General features: G+C 39.5%; 2 protein-coding genes across 2 annotated transcripts in view; one reads left to right on the top strand and one right to left on the bottom strand.

Annotated features, from left to right (window-relative positions):
* Positions 1 to 3696: 3696 nt before the first annotated feature.
* Positions 3697 to 5637, top strand: LOC131157208 (protein ROOT INITIATION DEFECTIVE 3-like). Its single transcript, XM_058111194.1, has one exon. It carries the CDS (start codon positions 3903 to 3905, stop codon positions 5379 to 5381), a length of 1479 nt encoding a protein of 492 aa, XP_057967177.1. The 5' UTR covers positions 3697 to 3902; the 3' UTR covers positions 5382 to 5637.
* Positions 5638 to 7545: 1908 nt separating this feature from the next.
* The window catches only part of LOC131157218 (B-box zinc finger protein 22), a 42847-nt gene continuing 25464 nt past the window's right edge, over positions 7546 to 24928 (bottom strand). Inside the window, exons 2-3 of the mRNA XM_058111205.1 lie at positions 8818 to 9249; positions 7546 to 8187 (exon numbers count right to left, since the gene is read on the bottom strand). Coding sequence (XP_057967188.1) covers positions 7906 to 8187; positions 8818 to 9249 — 714 coding nt within the window. The 3' untranslated portion in view covers positions 7546 to 7905. The remainder of the gene's footprint in view (positions 8188 to 8817; positions 9250 to 24928) is intronic.

Below are 24928 nucleotides of genomic sequence, written 5' to 3'. Positions count from 1 at the left end.
GACATGACACTCCCCTAGGTGCCTCTTCCCACAAGTCAGGCAAACTAAAGGTGGTTGTACACCCTGAAAACCGCGATTCCCGGTCTCTTGCCTCCGATCTCTATAGTAGTCACCTCTCTTCCACGAACTACGTCCAATCCCCTACTGGGAACCAGAAGGTATGGATCTTTTCTTTTGTCTCTGCTCCTCAGCCTCCAACCGATCACCAATTTCTGCTATAGTGGCTCGGTCAACCAGTTCGGCTAAGTCCTGCAACTTCAGTATCGATACCTGCTTATATATTTCTCTCCTCAAGCCTCTCTCAAACTGGCATACCTTCTTCACCTCATCTAGAATGATGTACGGGGCGAAGCGAGATAGCTCAATGAATCTCGCTGCGTACTACTGCACTAACAGCTTTCTCTACTTCAGATTCAGGAACTCCTCAATCTTAGCCTCCCTGGACGAGGCTAAAAAATATCTGTAGAAAAATATTTCTTTAAACCGCTCTCATGTCATATCCACAGGTACAATCATCTGCTGCTCTAATAATCTCACCGCCGACCACCATCTCTCGGCCTCTCCGATCAGTTTATATGTAGCAAACAGCACCTTCTGCTCCTCTGAACACTGTAGTACTGCAAATACTTTCTCTATCTCCTGCACCGAGTTTTCCGCAACTGCAGGATCTGTTTCCCCTGAGAAAGCTGGAGGATTCATCTTAATAAACTTCTCGATTGAGCTATCGTGGCCTGCCGATGGACCACCTTGTTTTTTCGAACTCTTGGAAATTTCTGTCATAACCTGCTGTGCCACGCTGCGTAAGACGGCATTTGAATCACTACCCGCAGCGCCTGAGGGTCCAGCACTCTCACTCTCACAAGCGTGGGCATTACTACCACCAGGGTACATCCTGAAAAGTAAATAACTTAACTCAGAACCCGCTTTTCTATACATATCATCCAACTCATATAATATATTCTCCTAATTAATTCATCTCTCTTGATCTCAATTCAAGGTTTAATCCTGCAACTTAGATACCCAACCCGACGATAGTTTACAATGATTTTCCTGAAATCGTCACTCCAGGAAAATCACTCAAACCACCACGGAAGTCCTGCATCTAGACTTCATAACCAAACCTAAAATTCCCTTGTCCTATACTCTGGTATTATTACTGCTGCACTCTAGAGTGTACAGAACCTAGAATCCTAGGCTCTGATACCAAACTATAACGTCCCCTTTAACTTATCACATAATAAATATAAATAATAACAATATCAACCCGAACCCGTGGGTAATTGGGACACCTTTCAATCACAGCAGAAATCTAAGCAGTAGTAAGTATAAAATCTCAATCATCCAACCATAAACATAATACCAGAATCTATTTATACCAAAATAGCATACATATATTTTCAATCTCCCATAACGTTCCAATACAACTAGGACCTCACAACAAAATAATCATGATCCTAGAAGAAAATCTTACCCTCCTAGTAGGGTAACTTAATAAGCTCGACGGCGGCCACGACCCGCCGGTCTCTCAGGGTCTCTTGAAAAATATATTAAGTTTGGGGGTGAGACACTTCTCAGTAAGGAAAAATAAACTAAATACAGCTGCGTGACAACATGAATATTTAATGCAGTTATACATATACAATACATTTCATATATCTGTAAACATTCGTCATAACATACTGAATCATCATATACTTTCATATTATCTAGTAACTCATATCATTTATAAATCATCAGTTAAATATGATAATACTAAAAACATAGTCAGGATGAATAGCTAACTAATGTCATGTATTAACCCCCATGATGGGTTGTGCGGCCCGAAGGCGGGACCTGACAATGGCTGGCTGACACTGTCGAGTCAAAAATGTTTGTAAGTACGATGGGCCCGCCGCACCCTAGTCCGGACTGCCAGGTGGACGTCTACAACTCTACACTAAAAGCCACATTGACTATCCATCTCCCACCTCCTCATGGGGTGGTTAGTACAAGTCTGAACATAGATATTTGATCTATATAGCTACGGTACCGAGCTCCTGAAACTGAACTAAACTAATATCCGGGTTCTGATAACATATAATATATGATACTATAGCATCTTTCATAATTTCATAATTACGACCTCGTACCGAACATTTCATAATTATGGTGTCGTGCCGAACATTTCATAATTACGGCCTCGTGCCGAACATTTCATATATAACATTCTGAATATAAATAAATTATCATGTATTTCAAAATTATCATATACTGCATTATTACGTAATTCCTAAAAACATGCTTATTCGTAAAATTGCCGTAACATAATATATTTTATAAAAAATAATATTCATGTCACACAAGGCTGAGTAAATACATACGTTTCATTCTAAAATCACATTCTTGTATAATAGTAGTATTTTCCTAATAACATATATTTTCTCCATAATATTTAAATATAATACATATTTCCTGAAAATTACTTTGTTGATAATAATAATAATACGTGTGAAAAAATAATTGTTTTAGTTTATTCCCTTACCTGACTACTGAGAAAGCCCCTAAAATATCCCGGTCTAACACCCGTAGAATTTCCTGATTAATACCCTGAAAATGAAAACTCTCAATATTTCCATGTGTATATAATTTCCTATAACTACTGCAAGACCAAATTTGGTTTAAAAAGTCTTATCTCAACTCAGGGATGAATTCCAACTTACTTTCACCAACGATTTGCTCCGGCAGATTTGGAGAGAACTTCCCCAGGAGCGTCGTGGTGGCTTCAGATTGTTGAACCGGCGTAAATCTGGCCCAAAATCGAAGAAAGAAGGAGAGGGAGCCAAAGGGAGGAGAGAGAGGGAGAGAGTTTGCTTAATTTTGAAGTTAAAATCCAGATTTTTGATATTTATAGGGCTGGATTCGTCGACGAGCCACGTCATCTCGTCGACGAGTCCTTCAATAATTTCGTCGACAAAATCCACTCATCGTCGGCGAAATTCAGTCTGCTCAAAAACCTCTCTCGGTATTTCCTCGTCGACGAAATTTGGCTTCGTCGACGAGACCCTCTTATACCCTCGTCGACGAATCCCCTATGTTCGTCGACGAGGCATCTGATAATTCTCTTTTTTTTTTTTATTTTAAATATCATTTTTATTCGGGTTGTCACATTTTGATTACGGAAGTAACGGTTACAAAATTTCAGAAGAAAAAAAATTACTTGCCTATTTGATTAAGAAATAAGTTTATACAATCATTGAATGTAAGCCATCTTTCAATTTTTAACTAGTAGAATCATTACCAAAAGTTACTAGAATAGTTGAGTAAATTTGAACTTTTTTTTTCTTAAAAATAATTGTTATGACACATAACTGACTCAGGAACTCATAAGAAGCATTTATTCTACTTATGTGGATCCCACTATTATAATTAATTTATTACAATGTCAAAAATAGTTATTATATAGCAAAGAGTTAAGTCCCTATTGAAAGCTATCAAGATGACAGCGAGTGTGTTTCATCCTTAATTCCAAAAAAAAAATCCTTCTACCTCATATTGACATGCAAATTTACCTCCCAACGATGTGAACCTTACTATCATATTTATTATGATGACAATGATAATTTTAATGCACTAATAAAGCAAGTGATCAATAAAAGTTACCAGGAGAGTGATAACATAGTAACCTAAACCATACTAAACTAACCTCTCATATGTTGGATGTCATAAAATATTGATTAAGAATGAATCGAGTCAAAGTCATTCAAGTCTTAAGAGTTCCTTTAGACAATATGTTTCGTCTATCACAAGTTCGAAGAGCATATTGTATGTGTATTTTAATTAGATTAGACTATTTTTCTAGGGCATACATCCCATTTACATAATATATTCTTTTAAATGGATCCACATTCATTTTGTTTCATCTCATGTTATTAGAATTTTCTAACAATCCAAACAGCCAGGCAAGGAGGGGGCCCCACTTGGCCCATCTCAAGTCGGTACTCACTCCACTTCACAAAACGTTAAATGGCCAAATTTGGGGAGAGAACGACTTGGCTTCAATGCCCTTAAAATCCTTCCACATTCTCACCATGCACTCCTCGTTTACCCTCTCACTTGCCCTCCGCTGCCTCTACCTCTCCCCCAAAATGACGTCATCTTCTTCCCCGGAAATTGTCCTCACTAGCTCCCCTGACGGCCTTATCATCGCCTTCGATCCTTCCTCCGGTGCCACTCTTGCTCGCTTCGCCGGAAGTTGCTCGCCCCGCAAAGGCCTTATCCTCGCCGGAAAAACCCACCTCGCCGCCTCCCACATTTCCCCCAGCACCGGCACAGGCTCCATCCACCTCTACAACTGGTGGTCTTGCACCGCCTTCCGCCACCTCCCCCTCCCAGAACCCGTCGCTCCCCTCGCCGCCACTCACGATGGCTCGTACCTCTTTGCCGGCGGCATTTCCGGCCACGTCCATGCCATCTCCCTTCCTTCGGGAGACACAGTTCGGTCATTTTCAGCTCATAGCAAACCAATTTCTTGCCTGGAAATCAGCTTTGACGGCTCTCTTCTGCTATTGGGCGCCGATGATGGGGCCATCCTCGTTTTCCCAATTTTTAAACTCGTGGATGTGTCTTCCGCAACTGATCAGAGGGATTCAAGGCACTTCGTATTGCATCAATTTGTCGGGCACGCGGCGCCGGTGACCGCCATTACTTCCGGCGTGGCAGGGTGGAGCTCGACGATCGCCTCGTGCTCGCTGGATTGTACTTGCATGTTCTGGAGCCTTCTGCAAAGGACGCGGCTCTGGACGGTGACGTTTCCGTGCACGATTTATGCGGTGGCTGTCGACCCGACGGAGTCGGAGTTCTACGCCGGAGGGTCGGACGGGTTGGTGTACGGTGGAGCAATGAAGGCCGTGAGAAGAGGGCCGGCGAACCGGAGTCGTGAAACGGTGGCATGGGCGCAGCGCCATGGTGGAGCAGTGATGAGCTTGGTGCTCATCAATGGCGGACGGAACTTGGTGTCGGCTTCGGAAGAGGGGAGCGTGTGGGTTTGGGAATTGGAGAGGAGGGAGGTGATTAGGGTTCTTGGGGCGGATCTGGGGAGAATTAGCGATTTGGTGGTGGCGAGAGGGGTTGCAAACGGAAAGGGAGGCGGTGGAAATGAAGGCGTCGGCGATGGGTGGGGGGAGGGGTATTGTCGTAGAGAGTTGCAGCGGCCGGCGAGGGAGATATCAGGAATAGAGGACATGTTGAATGAGGTGGTGAAGGACCGGAGCAAAGCCATTGATATGCTGGAATCAGCCATTAAAATGTATGAGAGGCTCTTGGAGCTCATTCTGAAAGAAGCCAAGGGAGGGGACAACAGGAACAAGAACAGGGCTGATGATCAGCTCAGAAATGGCTTATAAATTTCTCATTCTACTTTAATTTGTAGTGTCTGTTCCAAAACCAAAAAGAAAAAAAGGAAAAAAAAAAAAAACAAAGCACAGTGCTTGTACTTTTCACCTCTGTTCTTGGTTCATCTAGATGGGAAGAGGTAGAAACTGCAATGTCTGATCTTCAGGCCTCAGAAAAAGGTAGCTTTGTTTGTTTAGCTTGGATTCCTCTGCATTAGTGTAGATTTTGACAAATATAATTTCAAAATTATATTATGTTTGATTTAAATTAATGCAAATCTAAATTCAATATTCAAAATTCAAACTCTCATACATAAACTTTGATGAAAGATAGAGAAGCAAATTAGATAATTGGAAAAATTAAATTGTGGGAAGAACATCAATAAAAGAAGAGAAAATGAAGACAAAATTATTGTAAGCTTATTATCATCTCATATAACTTGATACAAACACTACTCTCTATAAAAAGTAGAGACAAATTTGTGTATAATTCTCTTCCTATACTAACAAAGTTACCGTTGCTTAAAGGCTTCTTTTATAACTTGATACACATCTAATGTAGAAAATCGAGGATCATATTGACATTAAGTTATAAAATATTTATAAGTATAAAGTCTAAAAGTTGGATTTGAGTTGGTATAAAATTAAATAAACTCATGTTGTAATGATTTTATCTAAGTTTATAGCTTTCAAATTTAAAGATCAAACTCTATGCCCCATAATACTCCTATGGTATATGTCGAAGATGTCAAAAAATTATGATACATACATACATATATATATATATATATATATATATATATAATAAAGGGAAACAAAATTACTCGTTTAATTATAAAGTTCAAGTTGGCTTTCTCTATCTTTCACTTGTAGAATTATTTAAAAGAACTTATTGGCACATAAGGGAACATATGTATGAATTCCTCTGGAAGCATTTACTTTCTAGCAACATGGACCCCATTAACACCACAAGAAGCGTTTTACTTTCCAACAATGTAAATCACACTATTAAAAATCCATTTACTAAGATGCCAAAAATAATTGTAGAGGGTGATTAGGATATAATACTTCCAATAACCTAGATTGCATTAGAATAGATTTCAGCCATAAAACCTCATCAAGATGATCAAGCCTACATAATTGATTTAACAATTGATCCACCCGTGACAAAGTCAACATATTCTGGCGGTCACAAGTTAGAATATTGTACTCACGTAAAAAAGGCCTCTTAATCTAATAAATTAATCAAGTTTTTAAGGGACCCACATGCCACTGGTTCACAAAAATAAAATAAAATAAAATAAAATAATGAGGTAATATAAGTCCTATGACAAGGAAGGAGCCACTTTTAACAAAACATTAAATGCCAACTTTGGCAACAAACAACTTAGTTTCAATGCCCTTGAAATCTTGCCACACCATCATCATATGCACTTCTTATTTACCCTCGCCACGACATTACCACTCTAGATAATCCTTCCACAGTACAACCATCAAATTGTCCTTACTAGCAGCCCTGGTTTTGTTTTTCTTGCTAGAAATTGTCCTTAATAGCTGACCTAATGACCTCATCATTGCCTTCGATCCTTCCTTGGTGCCACTCTTGGTCACTCCACTGAGGCCTCGTTGCACCTTGCTAGAGAGAGCTCATCGCCTAGAACACTAATTCACATCTACAACTAGTAATTATGCCCTGCCTTCCGGAACCACCTCATCTAGAAATCTATCACTCCCATGAACCATGACCGCCACTCATAACGGCTCATACCTTTGTTGGTGGTGTTTTCGGCCACATCAATGCTCTTTCCTTTCATATGATGGATATAGTAATGTAATTTCCCACCTACAAGAGACCCATTCCAAACTTTCAAATATAGGATTAAGAATTTTTGCTATGCAAGTATGATCTTCATACAACCCTATGTTAATTATTCAATAAAGCCTGATGGTTGCAGAATTTTGCAGAATGCAGTAAGAATCTAGGTGCACATGAACCATCCCAAGAACAATCAAATTGGTGCACAAGGAATCAAGGAGAACAGAGCTGCTTCACCATCTTCCTGTCCGAAGGCAAGAAAGCCATTGATCGTAGGATTCATCTCAAGAAATATCCATCCATGAAAGCAACTACATGATGAATGATGATGATGATCATGATGATCATGATAGCCAATGATGAAAATATAAAGCGACTAAAAATCAGCTTTTATTTTTTCACAAATTTATGAGAAATGGCGATTACCTACACTGTTGGTGATCTTAGACAGCTTCACGCCCTTCCCCAAATTAAGATGCACCCTCGAGTCTTTAAAACACTGCAGTCTTCACATTTTATCTTACTAGCCCTAATAACAGTAGGGGAATGAGAAAGAACTAAAAAGACAGAAAAGGCAAAACAGCTCGAACTGGATGCTAATATTTTTCCAAACATTGGACCACAAATTCTACAACTACTTGACGGATTAGAAGCAAGCATCGCTATAAGCAGTTAAACGCTGGAACATCAAAATGAAGCAAGAAGCACAGGGAAATGGTGCTAGAATTGCCACTGCCTTTTTAAATTGGTGCCATTGGTTTGAAAACGACGAGACTCTTGCACAGGCAAGGAGAACACATCCGGCACAAACACTCCACCATCTGATAGAATCTGGGAATTTTTAGGCCAACAGAGCCCCGAGGCTGTAGGCGGAGAAGGGATCTGTGGCACCATCCAGGACGCCTCTGGCACCTGACCCAAGCACTCATCAGCATCCAGCTCTCCCTCAGCAGCTCTTGAAATTGGGGAGCAGTCAGATTCTCCAAGTCTCCCACTATCCGCCTTAAGCACATCACATGAACAAAAATATTATCAAACTGCATTCAGAGTTAAAAAAAAAAGCACAACACAAACTTGAATCCACAATATATTCCGAAGCACAAGATGAGGAGCAAACAAGGATAATGCTTAATACATTGACCTACTAGCTCAACTGGACATCGTAGTGTGCCATTTTCATCGGCTATAAAAAATGAAAAATAAAATTGTCACACAACCAATCTAATGTGTGTAACAATTTAATACACTAAACATTATTTCGGAGTGGCAATGATGCAAAAAATAGAATTCCTAAAATGTAGTTTACCAGCTTATTTTTTTAAATTAATGAATATGATGCCAAATGTTTCAATATTTTTGGTTAAATTATTGAATTTACACAACTGGGATCATGCAATTGCCCGAAATCCAAAAATCCAAATAGATGTTCATGGTGAATAATGCAACAGCATGGTAACAGCCAATTACATAATTTTAAACCAGCAGTCCGTAAAGGGGCATGCGACAGCCAATAATCTCGTATATTTTCAGAAATCTCATGAATGCCCATCCCCTTTTTTCTTTAGTGTTCCTGATAAGTGTGTACCTTGGATGAGCTGCACATACAAAAATGAACAGCAACAATACGCATACCTTGGAGGAACCATGATCCATGTAGCTATAATGATTGAATTCAGGTAGTCCAAGAAATTCATCTACATGCCATGGTTGAATGCTACCAGCATCAGATCCCCCAGCAAATGACACTTTTGCTGGTGCAAGTCCCTCAACTCCACCAACTTGGACAGGAAATACTTTACTGTGCTCACCACCTAATGACATTAGGTTACTCCTCCTGAGCATGGAAGATTTTGTTTCAGAGATTTGTGAGATTTTTTCCCCAGAATGCAACTTGCTGGACGATGGGGATGGACTGGGTTCCATTGGCTCAAGACCTACTTTCACTCCAGTAAGCAGAAATCTCTGATGTGCAGACACATAATCATTTGCTGTATGTATGGCTAAGTCACACTTCCTGCAGAACAGAGCCCGATCCTCAAGACAGAAAAAATAGCCAACCATCTCCTGTAAGGAATGGTAATTAGTAAATATTCAATCATGATTATCTGATCCCAATTAAACTTTTTTAGCCCTAAAGGTGAAGAATCACAAATCAAAACAATCATAGAATTTCCACTAAGCCCGAAGGCAAAAAACTAATGCCAACTAAGGCCAGCAAACATGATATACATGTATGAACATTAGCATGACCAAAACATCCCCCACTGATGGTAATAGACCCAACAAAAAAATTTGAATATCAAAACTTTGACCATCCCCTCTTCACAGGGTGTGTGTGTGTGTGCGCGCGCGTCTATATAATGAATGCCAAAAAATAGAATAACAAAACTTGACATATCATGTGATGCAGGGGCAGCATCAAGGCTCTGCAGCCATGGAGAAATTACAAAAGAGGAAGGGGGGAGGAGAGAGGAGATACTGTTGGGAAAAATATTACATATATATATATGAACAAATTCCCACAAGTAAATCAATGAAGTAATGCAAACAATAAATAAAAAAATATGAGATAAGAAATTTAACGTGGTTACCTCAAATGTTGAGGTACGTCCACGGGGCACGGCGGTCCAAATCCACCATCACCAAATATGTTGTACAAAGTGGATACAAAAGACATAAGCCTTACAAATACACAAAAGTGTATAAACAAATGTAGCAAGATGGAAATGTCTAACCAAATATTCTGAACAAAGCTCCCAAAAGAACCAACCAAAAAAATAACACATCCCAGCAAAATACCAATATGTTGTTAATAAAAACAGCTTGAGTTGCAGGAGTGACCGGCGGCACTGCTGCAGAAAAATGGAGAGGACGAGTGGCTCTAATACTGGCTGCAGGCAGAGGGAGCTTGTATTTGAAAAACAGAGAGTGAAGTCACGGCAAGCAGGAAAAAATGCGGATGAAACAAAAAGGGGATGAAGGGGCAGCATGCTACCCCTGCGCGTGAGGCCTTGGAGCCTAATTCAAAAAACATGCTGCAGCTGTTTTCCTTTCTGGGAAGCCAACAACATTAAAGAGTGGAGCAGCTTTCAAGCCAAGGGCCCACAAGGAGGGACACCAAACAGATACTAGGGGGGAACTCACGTTCAATTAACAATTCAAATTCATCAACTGGCTACATCATGGCTTTCACACACTATTTATAAGAAATCCTCTTTACATAAATTACACATAAACCCCTAAAACTACATTACATTACAAACATACCTCTACTTGACACAAATATCACAAACCCCCAAATACACATAATCCTATACTAATTAATACTAAACACACATGATAAACTACTAACTTAACCTTACATTTCCTTAACCCTACTCTTCATAATTATTCTCCAGCAAGGATCCTCCCAAGGTCTTGCTTCTTGTTCTACATCAACTCTCCCCCAGCTAGAAAAAATTCGTCCTTAAATTTTGAAATCTTGGAGGATCAAAAGGGAAAAGCAAACTTGGATTCTTTGAAAGCCAGCACTTGAGTGATACAAGAAACCACGATTCTTTGGCAGCATCATAGACTTGAATTGAGAGTTGGCATCAATAAGCACATCAGGAATGACAAACTCAACAACTGGAATGTCTAAAGGACTTTGGATGTCTTCAAACCCATTCATTGCCTTGCTTGTAGTGTTTTCAAGTTGAGCAACTTTTGACTAGATCAATAATCTCAGATTCTTTGCCCTGGTTCACTAGTAGAGCGGACTTCAAAATGATTTTCTTCCTAATATAGTGAAAGACATGTGTTCTCATGTCCTTGAATCACACCTGAATCATCCAACCAAGGAGAACCAAGGATTACATGACCAATCTTCATAGGTAGGATATCACACCAAACATTAGCCAAATATTCACCCATTTGGATGGGAACAAAACATCTTTCATAAACATGTACAATAGACTTATCAACCCAAAATATCTCATAAAGGCTCTGGGTGAGGTTCCGGATGAAGCTGCATTCGAGTGACTCCATTTACGGAAACCAAATTCATTGAACATCTTCCATCAATAATGATTTTGCAAACCTTTTCTCCGCATTTGAGAAAGGTGTTGAACAGCTTGAAATTGTTCCCAAGGTATGATAAATGGCATTCTTTTTTCCTATAATTTGTCACCATTTGGCTGAATTTATGGATATATATGCTGCAACATAGATATCACCAATGGCCCTCCAACACAATTTTCCACAAGCCTTGCTCCCAATTTCTCAAAATTTATCTTTAATTCACCTTGATATTGACTGTCCTACTGAAATGAAACAAATCCACAATGAAAACTCACAAATTACAGCAAAAAAACCTGATTTTTAGTGCTGGAGTGACAATTTCTAGGGTTTTGTGCCAAAAAGTAGGGCATATGCTTGCAATATATTATGTCCACAATCAAAATATCTTCTTGCAGCTCAAAATATTGCATAGAAAATCCAAAATATCGTGGCTGGGCAATTTTTCGTGAGACTGGAAACAAGAGATGCTAGCAGATACTCTCACTAACAGTTGTCGGCACAAGGGGCGCATGGGCTGCTGGAAATGATGCTCCGGTTGTGACTTATCAGGCGAGGGTAGATCAAGGAGTGGGGAATGCAGTGGTGGTGGCCGTATGTCAAAAGAACTCTGGAAATGGTGGATTTTGAAGGGGGCGGCAGCTGGAGAACTTCAGGTGGCGCGCTGGTCGGTTGGTGATGAAATTTTGAGGGGAAAGGCTTCGGGGGGATCTGTTTTTGGTGGTATGGGTGGTATTGCAGGATGGTGGCTGGAAGGTGGCATTTGAAAAAATGGGAACACAGTTGGAATTTTCTGAAAAGTTCTGAAACTGCAGAATTGCTTTTCTGTTTTTTTTTTTTTAATACTGAAATTTCAAAATAGAAACTAAGAGATGGGAGTAACAGAGAAGGAGAGATTAATGAAGAAGAAGAATACCAGAGAAAAAGATGAGAGGAAAGAAGAAGCAACAGCAGAGAGGGAGGGAGAAGTTATAGAACAGAGGAAGAGAAGGAAAGAAGGAAGAAGAGAAGGAGAAAAAGCCGCAGCAGAGAAGGAGGGAGAGGTTACAGAACAGAGGAGAAGGAAAGAAGAAGAAAAGGAGAAAAAAAACAAAGAAGAAGAAGAGGGCAGACAGATGCTGGGCAGCAGGGAATTATGGACAGAACAGGAGATCAGAGACAGAGAAGAAAGAAGAGAAGGAAGAAGAAAAGGAGAAGAGGAGAAGAGTGAGGGAGAATGGGTGAGGAAGGAAGGGGAAGGGAGGAGTGAGGAGATACTAGTGGGGAACTCACGTTCAATTAACAATTCAAATTCATTAATTGCCTACATCATGGCTTTCACACACTAATTATAAGAAAGCCTCATTACATAAATTACACATAAACTCCTAAAACTACATTACATTACAAGCATACCTCTACTTTACACAAATATCACAAACAACCCTCAAATACACACAATCCTATACTAATTAATACTAAACACACATAATAAACTACTAACTTAACCTTACAATTCCTTAACCCTACTCTTCTTAATTATTCTCCAGCAAGAATCCTCCTAAGATCTTGCTTCTTGTCCTACATCATTATGCCAAGTATCTATTGCCAAAGTTCATTTTTCTCATGTCAGGATACACCACTAATAACTATCTGCAGCCTAGATTACCCTATTTATCAGATAAATTAAATAGAATCAGGAATAAGATGATAGCTGATGCATTTATGTAACATAAGATGTCCATGGACATTTCTTGCAATCAAAAATATAAAACCACCATTGTGCTTCACAATATGCGGGTGGGAGGGTCCACACCAAGACTCGAATAGTGACTGAGAGAGTATGGAATGAGATAATGAGTCTAGAAATGTTCAATGGAGTCATTACTAACCTGTTATTTACCTAAAGTATAGTTAGATCACCTAATTGCTATCAACTGATTAGTATCTAAGTTAAAACCTAGGTCCAAGAATCTGAAGTCTCGGTTTCACTTCGGCAATACAATTATGTGAGGGGAAGATTGAGTGCCCTTTACACACTCATTTCACAAATGGTTCCCGATTAACTAATTACCTTTGAATTCAACTGTTCTTAACTCATGACTCTTATTTATATATGCAGCCAAAGCTGAAGCTGTATGTCTGCTCCAGGAAACCGCTGCCCATCTTTTTCCTCTTATTTTCTTCTCTTATCTACTTCTTCTCTTCTCCATCTCTTAACTGTACAACATGGAATCATAGCATTGATCTCCTCTAAATCTAATTTGCCTAAGTTGATTTAGGCGCTTAGCTTTTCATTTTTTTTCTTATCTTTCCCTAATTGCTTCTCAAATTTGATTTCCTGTTCGGCTCAAGAGTTGTTTAAGAGCACTCTTCCTCTCACTTATGCTAATTGCTTCTCAAATATGATTTTCTGTTCGGCTCAAGAGTTGTTTAAGAGCACTCTTCCTCTCACTTATGCTCTGCAGCAACCTTGGTTGGATGCTGTGTGTGTGTGTAGTGGTTGCTGAATTTTTTTTATAGCAAAATAAATTAATTAGATAGAATAAGAATGTTCAATCAGGAGAAGAGGGATCTCCTCAACTAAGTCTGGGAAACCCCAGGGAAAACAAAATAAGAAAATGAAAGTGTAAAAAACAGCTCAAGGAATTCAACACAGCCCAAGAATACAACAGAGAATGTTAAAAAACAGCTCAAGGAATTCAACACAGCCCAAGAATACAACAGAGAATGTCAATCCCGCTGAATATCTGAGAAGCATATCCCCTTGAAATTACCATTACCCACACACCAAAGAGAAGCCAGAAAATGAATCTTCTCCCACACCAACAAAAATTCTAATTTCTTCCTTGAAAACATGCGCAAGTTTTTTTCCTTCCACAAACCCCAAAATACTGCAAATAAAGCACTAACCCACAGTGCATTTCCTTCCTTCTTCCTACCAAACCCAACAAAAAATATTGCCAAAAACTCCTCCACTGTCCCTGGACAAACCCAACTTTCTCCAAAATAATTGAATAACTTGTTTCAAACCTTCCATGCAAAATTAAAATGCAAGAAGAGATGGCACCGATTCTGAGCAGTTAAAACAAAGCAAGTATCATTGTCAAATCAAGATTCAAATTGTGAATTGAAATTCGAATTTCGAGAATCGAGAATTGAGAATCAAGAATCAAATCAAATTGTAAGAATCGGTAAAATTTCCAAAATCAATTCTAAATGACATGCATATATTGCTATAAAACAACATGAAATATGATAAAATATATTTAAATTTTGATAATAAAAAATCATATTCCATGTGTATGTTTTCCCTAAACAATTAAAAGTAATAGAATGTGTTCGCAAATATTAATAGAATAATGAAATTTGTGCTGTTTAAGGGGAGGAATCAACAAAAAATAATTATAAATTGAACTCTTGATGTTTATCAACAATTAAAAAAAAAATTTCATGCAGACTCTTTCTAGGATTAAAGAGGAAAAAAAATAATTAACCTAAAAAAAATAAAATAATTTACAGAATACTAAAAAAAACTAACTCTTGAATCGTAATAACAGAATGAAACGTGAGGACCACCTTAGCCAGTAAGCATTCTGCCTCTTCTTCTTAATGGCAGAACACTATACTCCGAGAATGAAGAATGTTTCGTAAAGACAATGTAAAACCTGAAGTTCTATTCTCTCCTCTTTTTAAGCACAAAACTGACGCAGACAAAGAATGGAAGGTAATCGTGTAAAGATAAAAGCAATAAAAAAGAAAATAATGTTGTCTTCGAGGTTTTAAACTAGTCGGGTTTTTTAGGATATGATAAGCCCAGAATCGTGTGAATCAATAGATTCGAATCAATTAGATAGATTCACAAGGTGAATCGAAGGATTCAGCAATGATTCAATTGTTTTTAGATTCGCTGGTAAGATTCAAATTGATTTTGAGTGGAAGTGAAACAAATTTTATGGATCGAATCGTGAATCATGAGATTCTAACAACTATAGCATGCATATTTCTAGAGAGAGAGCCTTTAAAGGCCTCCTAATCTGCAGCAAGTTATTAGCATTTATCCTATAAGCACAACCAAACAAATAAAAGGTTTGATTTTAGGGGGAATTTTGGCCTTCCAAATAGTTTTGTAGAGTGTGAAGGAAAAGTTGGTGCAAACCAAGAATTCACAAAAAGATTTGCACGAATAGATCCCCAAGGGATCTAACAGCCAAGATCAACTATCAGCTTCTGAGGATACCCAAAAATTATTCAGCTGGACCAACAATGAAGATAACTCTTTCCTTATCATTCAAGGACTCCTAAAATGAAAATTCCAAGAAGGTAAAGGACCATCCTTGTCAACAAGGTAAGAGGAAAGGGGATCATTTTGTCCTGAGCTCAATCGAGGAAAAGAGGTCATTTTCTGATCTGAAGTATTCTCTTTCTGGTACATTACTCATGCTGTTACTGGCTAGTTGTGGCGTGATGATATTACTTTGATGCTGCAGGTGTTTGTGATTGATTGCTTGCTATCATCACAGGTGCTAGTTGGTTTTGATTGGTGTTTGATACGCTACATTTGAGCGATAATCCCTGTAGCAGCTGCCAAGTTTCTGTCTCAGTTGACTCCTCAGCCTCAACCCATTTGTGATCAAACTCTTGCCCGTGAAACCATACCACCCATGAAAGAAGCATATGTTAAAATCCAACCTAGCACCAAAGGCGGTCCTCGGTCTTGTTCACAAGCTTCTTCCTGTGATAGTTCAGTAATGGTTAGCACAGCCTCTACCCATGGTTAGGGAAGTGTGGGAGGATGAGGGCAAGGTTCGAATGGCAGCCAAGGGAGAGGTAGTGTATCAGGACAAGGAGTTCGTAATGGCAATTAAAAGTTAAGGTGTAGTCCCAAGAGGGGGGGTGAATTGGGTTATTAAAATTTTATTTTAACTCTTATTACAAATTTGCAACCTTTTGTTAATTTAGTGAACACACAAGTTTGTTTTAACTTCTAATGCTTAGTTAGATTAACCACAACTTAAATATCAACACAACCCAATAATTCTCAACAATATCAATTAAACAAACATTTAAACCATTCAACCACAATATATTCAATCAATGAGATGTAGCACTTTTGCAATTTTCAGCTTTAGCAAGAACTCAAGGTAGAGTTTGTTTGTAGCCCTATGTATATGAATTTGATTCAAGCCCTGTATGAATGGATTGTGTTTCCTTAATACAAACCACAACTCAAACTTTAAATAAACTTTTAGTTAATTTGTCTAGGGTGTTAACCAATCAACGTACTCCCTTTCGGTTTCCACAATCCCAAAACAAATTAAACCTTGGTTTATTTAATTTTCAATCCACGTAGTAAATATGATCAAGAATTAAAATCCAACAACGCAGTTAATATAAACAAGAAATTAAATGAGAGTAGAGAAGAGAGTGAGATCGAGATTTTTTACGAGGTTCGGCTTATACCCAGCCTACGTCCTCGCCTTAGGCCAATACCACCTAAGGTTTCCACTATACCACTCCTTTCTGGGCCGAGCAAACCTTTACAAATCCCTCCTTAAGGGTAGAGCCCCCCTCTCCAAGCGATACCCCATGTTCGGTCACTCCTTCAATAGGCTAGAGCAACGCCTCTACAAGCGATACCCCATGCTCAACACAACGATCCAACAACCTGGACCGTCAAAGAAACTACAAGACAAGAACAAATTCTTTGTGTACAAGAGATGCTCACATAAAGCTGGTTAGTACAATTGAAATCACTAATATACTTCAAAGAATTTGAGCATCTCTTGTACACAAAGAATTTGAGCATCTCAAAAGAATTTATCACCGAGATCTTCTTTCTTTGATTGAAAGATTCAAAATTTGTGCTCAACTTCAGTGATTAAATCTCAACAATACTCAGTAGCAAAACTTCAGCAAGGATGTGTGCAAGAGAGCCTTTGAAGATTGAAAGCAAAGGGAGCTTGATTGCTGATTTTTAATTCTTGGTTTAGTTTAATTTTCTAAAACATGTATTTATAGACTCATAAAGGTATTTTCGTGTTGCCCAAGATTACTTGGAGTATTCCCCAAGTTTTTATGAAATTTGGGCACAAGAAACTTAAGGTTAAATTTTAAAACATTTAAAAATTTTAGCCGTTAACAATGTTCAATAGACTGGAGTATCGGGTTCAGTCTTCTGAAGTTCTTTAAAACACTGAAAACCTAACTGGAAATAGGGTCAGTAGACTAGGCTGACATGGTTCAATCTACTGAACTTCAGGTTCAGTCTACTGAGGATACACTGCCTCTTCAGAAATTCATCTAGAAATTCTTTAGTAAACTGAACTTAATCTTCAGTCGTCTGAGGAAATTTTTTAGTCTTCTGAGATTAAACTTCAATCGTCTGACAGCTTCGACCCCCCTTCAGTATGTTGGTCATAACTTTTTTTATACAACTCCAAATTAGACGTTTTCGGCCTCAACAGAAAGCTAAGAGAAAATCCCACAACTTTCATGTTGAACACTTTTTAAGATAGGGAGTGTTTGATAGAGAAAAATGTACATCAATGCGAAAATAGAAAAAATAACAGAATTTGGAAAATCCCGTTTTAGTGCTTTTCATTTCAAAAATAATTTCAACCTTTTTGAAATAACTTTTGACCTTATAAAAATATTTTCCAAGTATTTTAAAAGGTATCTAGGTCCAAGAAATTTGCCTAAAAGCTTCATGCATTCATATTGAAATTGTTTGAAGTACTTACATAAAGATTTCTTAGGATTTTAACATTCTAAGTACTTAAGTCTTCATGCTTGTCTTTTTTTGACTCCATCTTGTCTTCAAGTTTCAATATGCTTCAAGCTTTTAGCAAGTTCTCTTTAATATTCATGTTCTCATAGTCTTCAAGCTTTTATTAGATCATCTTTGAATCCATGCCTTAATATACTTTAAGCTTCATTTGATCATCTTTCTTTGGAGTATAACCTTTCAATGATCCTTGTGAGCACTTGACCTTGTATTCACATACTTAAGTCCTGAAATATTATCACTTATCCAAATATGTAGTAACCCAAACAAATATAAATATATATATATATATATATATATATATATATATTGTTCGGGTTACTACATTCTCCCCTCCTTATAAAAATTTTGTCATCGAAATTTGCTGACTGACTCCCATTACATCCATTGGATTACTACTGATCTGTTGGGCCGACCTTAATAAGAGCCGGTAGCCACCCACATAGTAGCCCCGCCCCAAGTTTATTATCTACCCTCACTTATGGAGGAGGAATACCATGGTTACGTACCATGTCTCGGGAGATTATAATATTCATAAAAAACTTTCTCAAAGACCATACATACTCTAAACATGAACAAAACATACATACATAAAACCACTTACCTACTGCTCTACTTACCTGACTAGCTTTGAGTGTCTCTAAAAAGATGAGGATACTTCTGACTTATGTCTGACTCTAACTCCCATGAGTTACGCCACAGTACTTTTACTAGAGGAATATTTTTCGTACGTAACTCTTGCTCTCTATGATCTAGGATCTGAACTAAAATCTTCTCATATACTAACGTATCCCCGAGTTCCAACGACTCATAATTGATCACATGCGAAGGATCTGATATATACCTCCTAAGCATGGACACGTGGAAAACGTTGTGAATCCTAGACAAAGTGAAAGGTAATGCTCTCCTGTACGCCACCGAATCGACTCTTTCCAAAATCTTGAATGGCTCGATGTACCTAGGGCTCAGCTTGCCCTTCCTACCAAACCTCCTCACTCCTTTCATCGGAGCAATTCTCAAGAATATAGCATCACCTACCTCAAACTCTAGCTCCTGTCAGCGTGTATCTGCGTAGCTCTTCTGCCGATTCTGAGTTGCTCTGATCCTCTCCCTGATAAGCTCGACCTTTGCATAGGTCTGTTGAATCAGTTCTGATCCTAAAATCTACCACCCGCCCACCTCATCCTAGTATAATGGAGACCGACACCGGTGACCATACAAAGCCTCATATGATGTCATCTCTATACTGGTCTGATAACTGTTGTTGTAGACGAACTCAACCAATGGCAGATATCTAATCCAACTGCTACCGAAATCCAGTACGCACGCCCGTAACATATCTTCTAATATCTGGATAGTCCTCTCTGACTGACCATCTGTCTGTGGGTGAAATGCAGTACTTAATGTGAGCTGCAATCCCAAAGCATCCTGCAAACTCTTCCAGAAACATGAGGTAAATCGTGGGTCTCGATCTAAAACGATAGAAACCAAGATGCCGTGAAATCGTACAATCTCCTGTACATATAGCTCTGCCAACCTATTCATGGAATAACTTTCACTGGAACGAAATGGGCTATCTTCGTCAATCTATCAACCATAACCCAAATCGCATTCTATCCGTGGAGTGCTTATGGCAACCCCATAACAAAATCCATGGAGATGCACTCCCACTTCCATTTAGGAATAAGAAGTGGTTGCAACGGTCCTGCTGGCCTCTGGTGTTCTGCCTTAACTTGCTGACATGTTAGGCACTCCTCTACGAAACGCACAATCTCTCTTTTCATGTTAGACCACCAGAAAGATTCTCGGAGATCCTTGTGCATTTTCGTACTCCCCGAATGTATTGTGTAGAGCGAACGATGTACCTCCTCTAGAATGACCCTCTTAATCTCGGCGTCATTCGGTATGCAAATCCTGGTGTGGAATCTCAATACCCCATCATCTAAGATATTGAAATCCGGCTTTAAACCATCCTGAACCCCTTCCAAAACCTCTACCAGTTTTGTGTCTTCCTTCTAAACAACTCTGATTCTCTCCTACAAAGTTGACTGAATAACTAAACTGGCAATGAACGCCCGTGGATCCTTGTCCACCAACTCCACTCCCAGCCTCTCCAAATCCATCATGATCTGATGTTGTACCACAACTGCTGAAATCGACATACTCACTGACTACCGATTCAATGCATCAGCTACCACATTAGTTTTTCCTGAGTGGTAACTAATGGTGCAGTCATAGTCTTTAATCAACTCAAACCATCTATGTTGCCTCATATTCAACTCCTTCTGAGAGAAGAAGTATTTGAGGCTCTTATAATCCATAAAGATCTCGCACCTTTCACTGTATAGGTAGGGCTGCCAAATATTTAATGCGAAAACCACAACTGCCAATTCTAAGTCATGCGTAGGGTAGTTCTTCACGTACTCCTTGAGTTGGCGAGAAGCATAAGCGATAACTTTACCATGTTGCATCAAAACACACCTGAGCCCTTTCTGGGATGCGTCACTATAAATCACGTAATCACCATCCCCTAATGGAATGGTCAACACTGGGGTTGTGACTAGACGTTGTTTCAACTCTTGAAAACCCTGCTCACACTCACTAGTCCAGTCAAACCTGCTATTCTTTTTCGTAAGTTGTGTCAAAGGACCTAACAGCCTAGAAAAACCCTCGATAAATTGACGATAGTACTCTGCCTGACCCAAGAAACTTCTAATCTCATGTATGTTCTTCGGTCTCGCCTAGTTTACTACTGTCTCTACTTTGCTCGGGTCTACTGATATTCCTTCCTTGGACACCACATGTCCTAGAAATGCAACCTATTATAGCCAGAATTCGCATTTCTTGAATTTAGCAAATAACCTATTCTCCCTGAGTACCTGAAGTACTAGCCTCAAATGAGTCTCATGCTCTGCAGAACTCCTCAAATAAATTAGGATGTCATCAATGAACACTACCACGAATTGGTCTAAGTATGTGTGGAACACCCTATTCATCAGGTCCATGAATGTCAAACCAAACAGCATAACCAAAAAATTCATAATGGTCATACCGAGTTCGAATGGCTGTCTTCGACACGTCCTCTGACTTCACTTTCAACTGATGATACCCAGATCACAGATCGATCTTAGAGAAAACCTGAGTACCCTTTAGCTGGTCAAACAAGTCGTCAATACGTGGTAATGGGTATTTATTCTTTACGGTTACCTTGTTAATCTCCCTGTAGTCGATGCACGTCCTCATCGACCCATCTTTCTTCTTCACGAACAATACCGATGCTCCTCAGGGTGATACACTCAGTCTGATAAAACCATTATCCAAAAGTTCCTGTAGTTGCTCCTTTAGCTTTTTCAGTTCAATCGGAGCCATTCGATACGAAGCCTTGGAAATTGGTGACGTCCCCTGAGTCAACTCAATGGCGAACTCTACTTCACGGTCAGGAGGTAATCCCGGTAAGTCCTCCGGAAACACATCCGAGAACTCCCTTATCACTGGGATATCCTCCGGTTTCTGTCCTTCCTTTAGTGCTTCTTTCACATATGCAAGGTACCCCTGGCAACCCTCTTGGAGAAATCTCCTTTTGCTTGACTCGCCAAAAGGATTTGTGGTACAAAGCGCACACGACCCTATAAATCTAAACTTCTGCTCCCCTGGAGGTCTAAATACTACCTCCTTCCTATAACAGTCTATGCTTGCGTAACTGGATGCTAGCCAATCCATCCCTAGAATAACGTCAAATCCATGCATATCGAATACGATTAGACTAGCAGGCAGCTTTCTCCCCTAAATCTCCACTGGATAGTCCCTAACCACTTTACTGCATACAACAACCAACCCTATCGGCGTGGCCACACTTAACTCAACTTCTAACGGTTGAGTCTCTATTTCACATACTTTAACAAACCTCCTAGATACAAATGAGTGGGTTACACCTGAATCAACAAGCATAACAGCTTATGGAAAAGCACATAAATAATACCTGTAACATCTCCTGCGTGCTCGGCGTCACCCGGCGTGGTAGAATACACCCGTGCCTGGGTTGTATTCCCCTAATGACCCTCTCGAGGTGCCTGGTTCCCTCTCCCATACTAATGTAACTGATGTGGGTACTTTAGCGTCGCGCGACAGTCCCGCACCTGATGCCCTGCTACTCCACACAAGTAGCAGACAGTTGTTCCAGCCCTGCACTCACCCAGATGATTCTTATTGCATCTAGGACAAGTAGCACTCGGAGAGCTCCCCTAAGAGGCTCGAGATCCTGATTCCTGCCGCTGACCCGTAAAATTACTGAGTCGCTTCCACGTACTCTGACTGAAGCTAAACTGAGACCAATGAGATAAGGGCCTCTTCTTCTGGTTCGCCTCTCTCTCCCCTTTCTAAATACTGGCCCCTGCCGCCATAGCCCTGTCCACCAGCTCAATAATGCTCTAGACCAATAACGCCGCCACTTGCGCGCGTATCATTTGTCTCAGCCCTCTCTCAAACATCCGAGCCTTCTTTGGCTCATCCAGGACCATATGTGGAGCGAATCGGGATAGCTCCACAAATCGGGCCACATACTGCTGAACGGTCATGGATCCCTGGGTTAGGCGTAAGAACTCCTCTACCTTTATCTCCCGAGTGGCAATAGGGAAATATCTGCTGAAGAAGATCTCCCTGAAATAGCTCCAGGTAACAAATACATACCCTGGACGCTGCTCCTCCACCAGCCTAGCCGATCTCCACCACCTCTTTGCCTCCCCCAACAATTTGAAGGCGGCAAATCAGACCTTCTGCTCCTCTGTGCATTCCAACACATCCAACAGTTTCTCCATCTCTTGAATCCAGCCTACCGCTACAATCGGGTTTGGTCCTCCCGAGAATGTCGACGGATTTGTCCGAGAAAACTGTTGGAACATGCAGTCTCTATCCGTTCCCAAGAATCCCTCCGAGATTCTTTCCTAGCCTACCGTGCTTTACTATGCAGCACGGCCAAGGCCTCAACATCATCATCGCTAGAGTTATCTACATGATTGTCCCCTCCTATCATAACTTCCTTTCCCCTAGGATTCATCCTGAAGATAGGATAGAAACCGACTTAGAAATTCCACATTCATCATGGTCAATACAAATATGGAATGACTAAATAACATAACATATGAGTTTGCAGTTAAAAGAAATCATTTATGCACTTCAACTGCAGAGCTGCCAAGGTATGGGTCCTTAATCATAACGCTAACACTACATACATACTTTTCCATCCTATCGTTCCCAACCTAAATTTCCGAACCCCAGTCCTTCAATCTAGAACCAAAACCATCAATGAATTTACCATGATTTTCCTAAAATTGTCATTCCAGGAAAAGCACAGAAGACCGTCGAAAGATCATTGTCCCAAAACTCCCAGACTAAAGCCCAACCTAACTTACTCATTCTTATCCTTAACTTATCTCAACCTATACTCTAGTAATTATCACTAACAAAGTCGCAAAACTTAGCAAACCTAGGCTCTGATACCACCTGTAACGCCCTGAGGGCCCAGGGTGCTACTAAAGGGACGTCTGCGTACCTAATACCATAATCATTTAACAATAATACAGTGGAAGTAATGAAACCTTCTCCATACATACATTACCAGAGTTCTAAGTTCGTTCATACATAAAGGTTTCCATGCATCCATATTACAATCCGACCAAAACTGGACAACTAGTTCGGTCCATACGAGCATAATACAAGCCCTGATCCTGACAACATAACTTACATAAGCTAGAGTTCTTACAGACACTCTCAAAAAGGAACTACTCTTAACTTTCACCCCCTGATCCTGCTAAGCACGATACCTGTAGTTTCCTGAAAAGATAATTTGTATATTGGGGTGAGACACTTCTTAGTAAGGGTGATCAAGTTAATATCAATGTGTGGGCAACATGCTTTCAGTGCTTATAGAAAACATTCATTCTTCATATAACCGAAAATAGTTGTCTTAACATCATACATACATATACAGTTGGAAATACTCGTTTCATTTTCTTGACATAAACACTTTATTCATTTCATAACATCATCATTTACATAAATGTACAGATGTGCAAAAAAAACACCTCCTGGGACTAATGCTATGTATAAACTCCCATGGTTAGGGTTGTGCTGCCCGAAGGCTAGACTAAGCTTGGGGTGATCAACCCAGATAAAGTCAACATTCATCCGCGTCATAACTCCAACTACACAGGCATCCGCAACGTACTTGCGTGGGAGAGAGAGAGAGAGAGAGAGTTATATAAAAAAATACATAACTTAAACTCTTAAGTAACTAAAATATCTCCTCCAAGATATTTATATATATATATATATATATATATATATATATATATATATCTCCTCAAAGATATTTATATAAAATATCTCTCTCACTTCGATCTTTCGCCGATCGTTGTCCGCTTCAACGATCGGAAGTTACCACGAGGATCAGGGAGTGAATATCTATAAGTCTAGCGGAGCGGATTCTCAAACTCGGACAAAAGCTAGGGTTTGATTTTCTTGCGTCTCGGGTTACTTTTCAGGAAATAGGTAAGGGGATCTAGTTAAGTCAGCTTTTTAATGATTTTGAACCGTACGAAATGTTTATGGAGTAAGTGTATTTATGTTTTCAAAAACCGACTGTTCAAAAGGTCATTTTTCAAACCTAGGATATGTGGTATCCTACTTTAAGTACAAATGAACAGTGGGAAGGCTGGTTTTATGTTTTTAAACCATAAATACTATGTTTTCATGGTTGCCTACGAATTATGTTTAAAGTACAGGAGATTGTGTGGCAGGTGAATAGTATGTATGTATTATGTTATAACCGAAATGATGAATGCTTGTGAAATATTGAACTGTTTGCGAAATATACTGGAACTGCTTGTGAAAATACAAGATGATGTTTACGGCCGTGAGGGCCAA

The sequence above is a fragment of the Malania oleifera genome, chromosome 1 (genome assembly GCF_029873635.1).
Source record: "Malania oleifera isolate guangnan ecotype guangnan chromosome 1, ASM2987363v1, whole genome shotgun sequence".
Lineage (NCBI taxonomy): Eukaryota > Viridiplantae > Streptophyta > Magnoliopsida > Santalales > Ximeniaceae > Malania > Malania oleifera.
The sequence above is the reverse complement of the archived record's forward strand: the minus strand, read 5'-3'. Positions and strand labels throughout refer to the sequence as shown.